A 13724-nucleotide genomic window follows, 5' to 3' on the forward strand; every position below is an offset into this window, starting at 1 on the left:
AACCTGTTATTAATGATAACCTAATGACTGTGTCAAATGCAGCTTTCAGGTCAACAAAAAATTATACAGACATTTCTTTTTGTATCAATAAATTGCCTTGCCGCAGTTCCAAACACAAAGATTTGATCAATAGTTGAAAGTTTTGATTGGAAGCCAGCTTGGTTTGCTCAATCCCATTCGTTAACCTTACCTAAAGCAATTGTAAGAACAATTTTCTCAATAAGTTTAACACAGTGATAACCCTATAGTTTTCTGGTTGATCCAGGTCACCTTTCTGACATTTTGGGGCATCTAATGTTTCCAAGAACTGCCTCCTCACTATATATTCTATTGAAGAAACTTAATATTCTAAAAACTCCGGATGGATATGTTTATAAAACTTAACTAGGATTTCATCAGGATAAGACGTTTTGTCATTTATCCTCTATAATTTTAATTCCATTATTGTAAATGAGGAATCTAATTCTGGGATGACCACATTTAGGATGGCGAAACTAATTATTTAATATGAAAATCCGTTGCATGAACTATCAAAGTCCTGTCATGGTTCCATCATAAAATGTTTAGTTTAAAGAAAAAGGAAATCTTTAAGCCTATTAAATGTCTTTATTGTTGGAAAGTTGTCAAAAAGATACAATTTCGTATTCAACACCTAGGCACATTCTCACTTTTTAATATTCTTTAATTACAAATTCCTTACTCACGTGCATAATCACGATCCTGCATCTGTTGTTAAAGAAAAAATATATATTTGTAGACCTTTGTTTATAGAGAGAAGAACAGCAAACCATTTATCACGTCTATTCATACAAAAATATGCCTGCTTAACCAAAGAAAACACTATGCAAATAAAAGATAGAATTTCACCTTTTTAATTTTCAAATCAAAAAACGGCCGTTAATACATTAATTCTAGCCCATGGCTGTAGCGCAGAATCTACATAAAAACAAAGAAATACAAAACTAAATAAACAAAACCCCGTAGATAGGTTCATAAGTTCCAAATCCATGAATGAAACTGAATCAGAATCACAAAGCAGAGAAAAAGAAGACGAGCCTCCCAAACTCAATCCCATACCAATGTCCAACCCTAGTTCCATCTAAAACATCGGTCGTCGTTCTTTTCGGAGCAAATGGTTGATTCCACCAAAAATAACTCAACATTTGAGTGGAGTGAGATTTATGTTTTGATGAAGAATTTCGAGCAAAACAAAGAAAAATAAAAACACGGGGGATGATGACGCCGTCGCCGCGCCTCCTTACTTTATGGGGGTAGTTGTTGATGGTTTGTTTACATTTCCTCTTTTTTACTTTTTGTGCTGGGAATCTTCATTCACCGCAATGTTGACGGAAGTCAACACAGAAACCAAACGTGCTCTGTTAAACAACATGGATTTGTTTCCCAGTTAACAGAAATCTCCAAAGCAGAGTTAGCATAACAGTCTACCCGCATCTCAGTTCTGTGTACAGTAAACCTCATTGAGGGGTTGTTTGAGTTTCTCATGACGACGACGACGATGGTGATGATGATGATGCCATGCCATAATGGGGTTGGGAAGTATTTTCGCGCTAGAAAATCCAACCAGAATCATACTTGGAAGCGATAGCCGTTGGTTCAGAATTTTCAGTTGTAGTTGAACGTTGGAGGAACTCGGTTGATTTTAACGGTATCATCTTTCATTCTCAAAACAACTTGAATCCATTGTCTGCCGACGGACTACCGACGACGCACGCGACGGTTGACATTTAAATTGAACTTTAAAAAATAAATACAAATTAAAATTTGATGGAATTATTTTATTGTTTTGCATAACAAATGTTGACGTAGAATTTTTACAAAACAGAAAAAGAAAATATTTTAATAAATAAAAAAGTCAGTGTAATTGAGACAATATGTCTTCGACTGAAATGAATGGTAGCACTTGCAACGGTGGTAGTGGTTCTGAGTCATTTAAAAAAATTCTCGATATTCATAATAATTTAAATCGATCAAATTTAAATAATAACAATAAATTTATTGGTGTTGTTGCGGTTGATAGTGAACATCATCGGGTAAATGGCGGTGGCCCGTGCCCGGGCGGTGTAAATAATGAAGATCATAAATTTAGTGATAAAGTTTTTGGTTGGGGTAAATTTCAACCGAAATTCTTACAACGATTTTGCACAGCTAAGTGGGCACTATTTTGGCTTTGCTGGGGGGGAGCAATGCAAGGTAAGAACATAAACAAATAATTTTACTGCATACAAATTCCTTTCCTAAATGTTGAGTGTTTTTGAAAGTTTCGTCTTCAATCAAAAATTATTAATATAAAATAGGCTGAGATGCGACTCACACTGATAACTTATCATTCTTGTCCGTCTGTCTTTTTATTCTATAACTTTGAAGAAAAATTGTTGACAATATTTTGTGTGGGATAAACAAAATAAAAGTTTATTTGTTTTCATAATACTTGAGTCGAAAATCATTTCTTGTCAGTTTTTTGTTGTTTTTGTAGATTTTTTTTAAGTCGTCTATTAAATTTTTCTAAATCATCAAATAAAATATTTTTTCTTGTCCCGTCACCAAATTTTGGTGATTTTTTTGTTAGTTCTTATGAAGAAAAATAAAGATTGGATTTTTCTAATAACATTAACATACGGTAATAACAACATTTGCATAGAATAAAATAATTTTGAAGTCAATGATAGTTTAATTCTTCTAAAAAAATCAAAAATAATATTTTCTAGAAGATGAATCTAGTTTGAAGCAATAACTTTAATTGTTCTAATTTGTTTCGAAAATCATATTTTACCAACCTTAGTAGTGTTTTTGTGTTTTTTTCGTTTGTAAAAGCTGTTACTTCGACGTTTCTTAAAATTTTACCACATTCCATTTTTCATTGCATTCGATTATTTTTGAGTTGATATCATTTTTTATTCGTAGAATATTTGAGGTCAAAGATATTCTTTTTTTTCAGATTTTTAGAAAGTCTTTTTTACATCTTTTGATTTTATTATTTGTAAAAAAAATATTTGAATTCGATATTTTTTCTGGATCTTTCCATATCGACGACGAAATGAGAAAAATGGTATTTTTTTTTACACTTCAGAATTTTAGAAAGTAGTAAGCTTATAGCAAGCGTCAAACTACGATCAGAGGCTCATCATAAGTGCATGTGTTAGTTGTTAGTAAAAAATAATACATTCTTCATTCTTGCCATAGTTAGTTCTATGGAAGTCAATATGTATAAAATCAAATGTGCGCAGGTGATGAGTTCCGCCATTAATGAGTTGATGAAAAAAATACTAAGGCATTATTAACACGCCTTTGATGGAGAGATTGAAGAAGTAGAATACGATGTTCATAGGGAGGCAGATCATAGGGATCTTCCCAAGGAAGACCTTTTAGGGCAAAGCGAATGAAATTATGTTGAATTGATTCAATACGTTTTCTATGAATTTCGTAATAGGGAGTCCATACCTGCGAAGCATATTCAGGATGAGGACGAACATGGCAATTATACAAAGAAAGGGTAACATAGGGATCATTGAACTCCTTTGCCCAGCGTTTTATAAAACCAAGCATAGAACTTGCCTTATTAACAATAACATTAATGTGATGTGTAAACTCTAAGTTGGAACAGAAATGTACACCTAAATCTTTAAATGTGGAGACACGACAGAGTTTTTGCTGTGATATACAGTAGTCAAATACGTTACTGATTCGTTTTTTAGTGAAAGTTATAGTCTGGCATTTTAAAGGGTTGAGTAAAAATGTGAAACTATCAATGTCGGCTTGTAAAAGAATACGATCATGGTTGGACTTTATTATTTTGAAAATCTTCATATCGTCAGCAAAAATGAGAAGTTCACTTGAGCGTAGAAATGACGATACATCGTTAATAGACAGGATGAACAGAAAAGGGCCAAGATGGCTTCCCTGGGGAACACCAGATTGAACAACAAAATGTTCAGAATGACAATTTCTAAATTTTACCTCGTAGGATCTGTTTTTAAGGTATGACTTAATCCAAGCTAAGAAAAATGGTGGAAAATCAAAAGCCTTAAGTTTAAATAAAATAATTCCGTGGCTAAGTTGGTCGAAAGCTTTAGAAAAGTCAGTGTATACACAGTCAACTTCATAACCTTGTTCTAAAGCGTTTGAGAAGAGATTAGTATGTGAGGAGATTAGTAACGGTTGATCTTTTTTTCACAAAACCAAAAGCTTTGCAATGGGCCTGTAGTTGCTTATATCCGACTTGGTATCCAGAACACGCACACATAGACATCTCTCTAAGTTGATTCTCTAGACCTTGAAACGTCGAGAAATGTCTAAATTTTCAATTCGAAAAATATACCAATTACTTTGGAACATTTCTTATCTTTTAAGTGTTTGGATTCTGGCTTGCAGTAGAAACTTTTAAGGTTAAAAATTAATCCAGCTGACAACTATTAGGAGTCTCGTCGTGGTCAAATGGTACACTGGAAAATATCTCCTAATTACAAATTTCTACTTTTCAATGCTTTTTCTTCAAATTACTTTGTTAATGTATATTTTGAAAACACTTAAATAATCGAATTTTATTCTAAACTTTTTGTTTGATTGTGACAAATTATTCGATTACATATTTTTAAGATTGAAACCTATTTGGTTTGATGGGTTATTAGGTCAAGTAATCGATTTCAAGATCACAGACCATTGCATGATAATCTTAAAATTAAAACGAAAAATTCAGAATAACGATAAAAAAAACCATTCCAACTAATACAAGCTGTCAATTTTCCAACTCTTCTGGAGGCATTAAAGTTCGAATTTTGGGATTAGGTTTACAATGAAACTAATCTTATTTATAAGCGTTCTTAAATCACATATTAATGAATCAACCTTTTCTCGTACTAATCTTCACAATGCGTGGAATCTTAAATCTTTCAGGGTTTGAATTAGAAAGAACTTAGTTACTTTAATTAAAAAGTAAAACTTGGTTTGGAAAAAATGTAAACGGCATTCACAAAATAAACGGTGATTTTTTAATTCTTTATGTACCTGAGTCGAGTTGGAATGAGCTTGATTCGCCTCGATTCCGGTCGGGGATCGGAGTCGAGTCAAAATTTGCGAAGACAAACCTGTGCGGAGGAGTTGGTTTTACAGATAAGGCGTAATGGTCTGTTTATTTGCATATTTGTTTACAAAAAATATGGTTTTGCCTTAATAGAATTTTAAAAAAAATGCACATGGAGTAGGTAGCATATTCTTATATGGCGTTGAATTATTCAGTTCTTTATTGTTTAACACGAAGCAAACTATCTCTCTGAATTTCATAAGAAACATAGAAACACCCTTTGTATTCTTCTGCGGTGGAAACACCAACAAGATTTATTCAATCTAAACTGAGATAAACCTTTGGTGGAAAACTAGCAAAACTCAATTATCTTTTCTATTGTTTTCTCTTGCAAAATAAGCCCAGTTAGTCCATTTTCATTAACAAAACGAAATGATTTCAACAGTAAAGTTTTGATTTTTTTTTGGAATTAAAAACACTTGATTCCAAATGCACAACTACTCAACGAACACAGCCATTGAGATACAAATGCAATATCAATATTAAGAACATTTGAGAATGAAATCACATAAGATCCTTTCGAGACTCATGTAAATATCAAAAGCCCATCCGTAGTAAGATTCTAGTTTAACTTTTATCGGTAGTATTGTGGATATTGTTTTTGTTTTACGTGTAAAATCTTATTGTAATATTGATAGGTTTTCCAACAAAACACATTTAAAGCTAAAAAGCAAGGTTTTAACACTCCTTAACTTAACTTAACTTCTTAAATTGGATCTCATCGTATTTATAAAGTAGAACTTATAGTTTTGTATTTCGTAATAATTATTCGTATCAATTTGTTGTCAATTCTAGTGTACCTCAGGGAAGCCATTTAGATCCAATTTTATTTATAAAGAACTTGGTTTTGATCATACAAAATTCTTCCGTCCTTATTTATGCTACTTAGGCATTAAGCTTTTCACAAGCATAAAATTTACATCTGACTATTTACTTTTGGATGAAGAGTTGTTAATATTTAGGGATGATTCAATAAAAATCGTCTCGTTTTAAATGTTGACAAGAGTAAAACCATAAGTTTTACACGCAAAAAAACTTCCCTTTGTTTTCTGATTTAGGGTTTATTCCCAAATTAACTTTAAACGAGAATGTATGGCCGAGACACAAACACTCTTTAGCTTTGGCTTCGTCTGCGTTACGATGGGTCTGCTTTGAGGTTGCTTCGAATGACATTTCTAAAATGACACTACTGTCATTAGCAGCTGTCATTTTTTCTTAAAAGATTGTTTTGATTTTTTATACAGTAAAAGATAGAATGTTGAAATTAAAAAAAAATTGGAATAGCTTACATAGCCTACCGTAGGTATGTTCAGCTCATGAAGCAAGAAGAAGCGCAGACTGAGATACGTTGTTCGTTCCGGGACCCCAATCTACAGAGTTCTTGGAAACTCATTTTCTATTCTACAAGAAAAAAATTGTACACTGATTAAAAAAAAATTGATTCAAAGGAAACCACTTTGAATCATTGTAAAATCGCAACGTTTATTGCCTAAAGTAGAAAATAATAGAATCAAAGCAGATTCACTTTGATTTTCGATTGTTGTGAAATCGTAGTAAAATCAATTGAGTTCTACTTTGAATCAAAGTTCAAATCACAATGTTTTTAGCGTAATGCCGAAATACATTGAATCAATGTTGTTTCAACTTCAATTTGAGTGGCTACTTAACCAATTAACGTTAACATTTTTCCTTAAGTTTCAACTTAGAATCAAGTATGAACGTATTAAATACGTTGCCACTTTTAATCAAATGTGTTGCCACATTGAATCAAATATGACGCCGCATTGAATCAAATATAACGCCATATTGAATCAAATATATCACCACATTGAATCAAATGTGTCGACACTTTGAATAAAATACGTCGCCACTTTGAATCAAATGCGTCGCCACTTTGAATTAAATATGTCGCCACTTTGAATCAAATATGCCGCCACATTGAATCAAATGTGTTGCCACTTGGAATTAAATGTGTCGCCACCTTGAATCAAATATGTCTCAACTTTGAATCCAATGTGTCACCACTTTGAATCAAATATGTCGTCACTGTGAATCAAATATGAAGTCAATTTCAATTAAGTACTTAAAAACGTCGAATTTGATGTTATTCGTATTACTTTTTAATATAATTCCCTTTTAATTTAGGATTTAATTGCAAAGTAATAATAATAATAAATATCAAATTTGGTGTTATAAAACATTAGGTATTAGGTACTTAATTTAAAAGTGATCATAACTTGAATTAAAATAAATTGTGAGATTGATTTAATGTCGTTCCAATTTTGATTTAAAGTAGTTCCGTCATTTAATGAAAAATAAATATTTTCTACTTTGAATCAAAGTTGTTTCGCCTTTGAAATTACGTTGTTTCTCGTTTTTTTTTTTTCATGTGATTTAAAGTTAATGAACAATTTTTGCCAGTTTGATTTAATGATGTTTCAACTTTAATTTAAATTATTTCACCTTTCGATCAAAAATAAAAATGTTCTACTTTAAATTAAAGTGGAAACGCATTTGAAAGTACATTTTTTTAAATTGTAATGATGTAAAGAAAACGAATTTGAATCAATTTGCTCATCAATTAATTCAAAGAGACCAATTTTTTTTCCGACTTTGATTCAACAACGTTATAACTTTGATTCAAATGACTTCCACTTTGAATAAGAAACAAAGATTTTCTACTTTAAATTAAAGTGTTTTCGTCTTTTAATCAACGTTGTTTTTCGTTTGAAATATTTTCAACCAAAAAACTACGTTGATTTGAACGCGTTTATTTTTCATTCAAAAGCATTTCGTAGTAAAACTTCTTGTTTAATAGGTTTTGTATTTAAATCTAAGAAGTTTTACTTTGATTTATAGTTGTTTTTTCGGAGTGGCCTACAACGTTAATTCAAAAGAAATCGCATTACAATTTACGTTCCCATTTTTTCTGAGTGTATAGTTATTCTATGTATATTTCAAAAACTTACCTTTTAACCTTTTCTAATTAGCAGTGGTTATTCCTCCAAATGCAAATGTATTAAACTGTTGACTTTCTTATAGCTGTTGAGCTGTGAGACAGACTAAAGGTTCAGCAAATTTGAACTAGAGCTTCCGTTTGGAGTCACATTACGTAACATTACGTTCTTTTCCTTACGATTGATAGACGAAACGTAAAGTCAATGCTTAATGGCTGAATCACAAACACGCTTTAGCTTCGGCTTCGTCTGCGTTACGGTGGGCTTGCTTCGAGGTTTTTCTGAATGACATTTCTATTATTTCATCCCTTCAAAGAGCAAATATTTTGTATGTTGACATTTTTTTTACAGCTGTTGAGCTGTCAGACAAAGCAAATGTTAAGATAATTGAACTAGAGCTTCCGTTTAGAGTCACATTACGTTACATTACGTTCTTTTCCTTACGATTGATAAACGAAACGTGAGGTCAATGCTTAAACGTCAGGCGAAGCCGAGCTGAAGCGTGTTTGTTTTAGCCATTAAATTACCTATACATAGTTAAGAAGGCTAATATGGTCCTGAGATTCATTAAGAGATTCGCAATTTTTGTTGTTTGCAATTTTGTTTCATGGTTGGAATTATTTATTTATCAATATCATCTCCAACAATTCTTAGTCACCATATTTGAATTTAAACTTATTCCGTATTGACATTATTGTTTTTAAAAAAATCCAATAAATTTACAGTTATTTTAATACACAAATTATAAAACTGTTTCGAAAAAATCATCTTAAGCTTGGATTATTCATCAAAGTCCTTTAAAAGACAGCGTAACGTGGTAATCAAATTAACGCGACAAGAATGTGAAGTTACCTGTACTCTTCTCATACCAGCCTTTATTTGTATTTATTTGTATTTGTGAAAATGTTTACAACTAATTTGCCGATTTTGTTGCACTGGGACATCATCATATTATAAAATAAACGAAATTTAAATTGTGAAAAACAAGCGTTTTGTGAAAAACAAGCGTTTTACGAGCATTATAAGGGGTTTCCGAATTAGGACTTGATAACTTTGAATTTGATTTTCACTTTTCATCATCGAACTGTTATTGTCAATAATTCAGTGAGCTCTAATTTTTATCGTTTTAAAGTATACGAACGAGCAACGTTTGCAAATAATGAAAATTTTCTACCGAAACTTAAGTCGTTGGGTACTATTTAAAGAGCTTTAACTCGGTCGTGATTGTCGTCCTACATATGTATCTCAATGGTTCAATGGGTTTGTCAATGAGCAAAATATGAATTACTGGTCTTGTGAAAATCCACATTTGTCTTATAAATCACCACTTCATATACGTAGGGGACAGATTCCGATACATTTCATTAAAAGTTAATAAACTACTAATTCATAGAATTGCAACAGAGTTGACAAAACCGTCTGCAAGTCAATTTAAAAACGGCCACAGTATGCCATTTTGTTTTAGCATTTATGTTGCCAGTCCACACCAAATTGGTCTTTTCGTCATAGAAATATTTATTTTAACAATTGTTTACCTTATTAAAAGTTATCAGCGTTACTAGCTTTTTGGCCAATTTGAAGGTTATGGCAGAGATTTTTTACTCGGGCGCCATTTAAGCAAAATTTGTTTTAATCTAAATTGTAATTAAAGTTCTGTTTAAGGCATTTTTTTTAAGTACGAAAGAAATCTTAAATCATTTCTATTAAATTTAATAACAACGTAAATTGTAGGTAATATTTAAAATTCCTCAAGCCTTTACAATCAAGTGTCGCATAATCAAAACATCAACAAATAAAACACAAGCCACCTGATACTAGACACCATCAGCGTATACAGTTAATCGCTTCCATTCCACAAATGAAACGTTATAAATATTAATACCACTTGCACGTGGTAACGTTTATCATTATTATTTATATGAACCAGGGCAGTGAAACGGGCCGGGTCCTGTGCAGCGCCGCGCCGTAGCTGCGTCAGGATACACAACACAATAGGTGAAACATAAAACATAACTCATTTCCTGCAAATAAAACAAAAATATTGTTTTCATATGGATATATGTATAAGCTCGATAAAAAGGGACTTTTTTAATATTGTTTTGAGACTCATAAGTTCCTATTGTTGTGACCCAAACCGCAATATATAAAATTTCTTTGTCCTTTAGAGCAGAAGAAGAAAAAAAACACATACTTCCTATAGGCGCGTGCCACCACCGACCGCCATAAGTGCAACCACTTAAATCCAAAACGAGAGGCGAAACCTTATGCTGAGCCATTTAATGGATTTCCATGGATTCCAAAAAAACCTATCACACCCATCAGGAACAGCGTAAGGACAACAGGGACAGGATTCATTGCACCGAGAAATGTGTGTAGAGATTTCGTTAGTAATTAATGCACGCAGGCATCTGTTGCTATAGAGGACTTCCTCGTACTCATGTCCTCATATTCATATTGTTGCCATTGCCATAGCACCATAGCTATAGCGGACTTTAGATTCTCTATAGCCCTAGGATAGGATGAGGATGAACGAGGACGATTCGTAAAATATTATTGCTGCCAAGGACAACCGAATGCCGAACCAACTGAAACTGAATTGCGTGCGTGGATGCATTTTGTGTGACACGTGATCAAATATCAAAGTGTTATTTTTCGGGGAAGAGAATATAACTACGACGATACACACCCAAATATACACATTTATAATATAATGGAGTTTGACTCTGTCCTAGTGCTACATAGGTTTTCTAGTAGCAATAGCAACAGCATTAAGAATGAAAGGATTGCGAAGGACATGGCGATGCGATGGTGCGATATCATTTTTGCTTCAGCACGCAACTTAAAAAGGATTTATGTTTGTTGGACAAGACACTTGTATGTAATTGAAACGGTATATGAGATAGGCATATCATATCAGAACTTAATACACTCTCAGTCCTTCCTGTGCCCTAACCCGACAGCAGCCATCAGCGTAATCTACCGAAGGGTGATAGAATTTTAAATAATTGACATGAAATTTGGTTGAAGGACATTAAACGAGATTCTAGTTTAATTATATGATTCGTTTGATGGTAGAAAATTCGTTCGTTTATGTCTTCGTTTGTTTTTTTTTAAATAATTATAGTTTGCATTTCAAAAATTATGTTTTTGAATACTTGGGATTCGTTCAATTATCGTAATTTTTGAAAGTTCAGCACACTAAATACTCAGGTTTTGGGGTTGAATGTAAACGTAGTCCGAGTATCAAAATAGGAAGGTTCAAGCGACATAAGGGACTTGAATTTAAGGCAGGTTTCTAGCTACTGATAGGTCAGCTATCCACAAATTGCATTCCAATTAGGCCAACTTTATTGGAAAGTTCACTAGAGAGCTAGACCAGAAAACTTTCCCTTAAAATCAAGTCAAGTCGTAATAGACTTTACTAGTCAAAATATCAGCTGGTCATACATTTTTTTTTTCATTTAATTGTAAGCTTTATAACTATGATTTACTTATTTAGTGCATGATTCTATTTAAGAACTGGTGGTAAATGATACCTTGTCTTCTGGAATAGTAATAAGAATTATATGTTTACAATAAAAAGTACAATTTTATGTTGGATTTGTAACCTGTTTAGGTAGATTTCTGTACAAACAAATATTGTTGTCATACTTTCCGCAAGTGGGAGGTAGTTCGTGGTTTAAGAAAGAACTTCTATGCCACATACATATGTCCACACTGCATCAAACAGGCCAGCTGTTTTGGCATTGAGTGAAACTCAAATAGGTGAAGATTCCGATCATTGAGAATTTAATATAAATGGGTATAACTTAGTACCATTATTTTTTCCTCATCATGGATTAGCCGTGTATATAAGAAATGATGTGGCGTACCAACTCCAGCCACAATATGGTTTGTGCTCTAACACAAACTTCAATTTCATGTGGTTAAATTTTACGGTAAATAAGCGCATCATCCACACATGTTTTTTATATCGAAGTCCAAATCTGGACAGAAATTCAACTTTCAACGAATTTGATGCTCTGTCTGACTCCATTCAAAGAATTGTTGCTCACTATCCTGAAATCGTCATTTTTTATCCCGAATAGGGATGAAATCTATCAAACCAAAAGAGAACTCATGGTTTGATTCGAGCTGTAAAGAGGTTATTAGGTTCAGAGATGTAAGTTTCCGTTGTTTTAAAGCCAACCCGACTGAGGAAAACCGGAATAAGTTTAAACAAGCTAGAAAGACCTGTAATGGTCATTTCGACGAACCAAGTTTTTGCATGATCATTACAATCTGAGAGAAGTAGAATTAACTACTAGCAATTATCAGAAATTAAATGTTTGTGTCTAAATATTCAGGGATTGATAAATAACTTCAGTGAGCTTGAAACCATTATAAATGAGAATAATTTTGAATTAATATGTCTGACCGAAACCCATATAACAAGTGCAAATGAAAATAAAGAAATTGAAGTTCAAAATTATAGTGTAGTGAGATGCGAATCCATATCTACATATACAGGTGGTGTTGTTTTTTACATTAAAGATGGTTGGAACTATGAAGTGTTGCAAAATATTGTTATTGGTAAGCAAATATGGTAGTTATTGATAAAAGTGTCACACAAAAATTTAATGTTTGTACTTGCTGGTCTATACCGATCTCCTAGCTATAGTGAAACGATTTTCTTAAATTATTTCGAAAATTGGGTTGATAGTTCTAACTTTGCTCATAATTCAAATTTAATAATAATGGGAGATGTTAACATAGACTGGTTTAAAAATAATTTATTCAAAAAACAAATAAGTAGTGTATTTAAAGACAACGCGCTTCATCAGATGATTTTTGAACCCACCAGAATCACAAAGAATTCAAGATCGTTAATCGATTATGTAATTGTAAACGACAAGACAAACATAAAAGCAAATACGGTGAGTGAATTGAAAATCAGTAATCATGAAAGCATTTTAGTAAAAATCAAAGTTCTTTCCGATACCACTTTAGAACCTAAATCAATAACATTTTTAAATATGACAGTGAACAATTTTTGAATGAATTGCAAACTAAAAACTTTTATTTTGAACAAGATAATGTTGAAGTAAATTCACTTGCTGTCAAATTTAGTGAAAATTTCATAAGTGTATTGCAAATATTTATGAAAACTATAACTATTGAGCAAAATCAGAACTGAAAACTTAAGAACATTAAAAAACGATAAAATATTAGGATATCATATCGCGAAATTGTCTGCTGATGAAAATGATTGGAATTCGTATAAGAGGACAAGAAACCGTTTTAAAACTGCCTTGGAGACCGCAAAAAACAACTTCGTTAATAGAAAAATTGATAGTTCGAGAGATCAACAAACTATGTGGAGAAATATTAAACAGTTAATACTTAGGTAAACACCTAAAGAAATAAAAGAAATTTATCATAATAATACAGAGTATAGAAATAATATTGATATTGCTAATGTATTCAATAATTTTTTTGTAAAAAGTATAACTGAAATTAGAAACCAGATACAAGATATTGAGTATGTAAATCAAATAGATGATTATTATTATATTAAATTTGAATTCAAACAAATAAACACACTAGAATTAAAAGAAATTATGAAATTGATGAACAACAAAAAAGATACAAACTATGCTAATATTAGAATGTATTTAGATACTTTTGAA

General features: G+C 32.0%; 1 protein-coding gene across 1 annotated transcript in view; it reads left to right on the top strand.

Annotated features, from left to right (window-relative positions):
- Positions 1-1655: 1655 nt before the first annotated feature.
- Positions 1656-13724, top strand: part of LOC129942721 (solute carrier organic anion transporter family member 4A1) — a 68780-nt gene continuing 56711 nt past the window's right edge. The window contains exon 1 of the mRNA XM_056051767.1: positions 1656-2211. Coding sequence (XP_055907742.1) covers positions 1893-2211 — 319 coding nt within the window. The 5' untranslated portion in view covers positions 1656-1892. The remainder of the gene's footprint in view (positions 2212-13724) is intronic.

Source organism: Eupeodes corollae, chromosome 1 (assembly GCF_945859685.1).
Source record: "Eupeodes corollae chromosome 1, idEupCoro1.1, whole genome shotgun sequence".
Classification (NCBI taxonomy): Eukaryota; Metazoa; Arthropoda; class Insecta; order Diptera; family Syrphidae; genus Eupeodes; species Eupeodes corollae.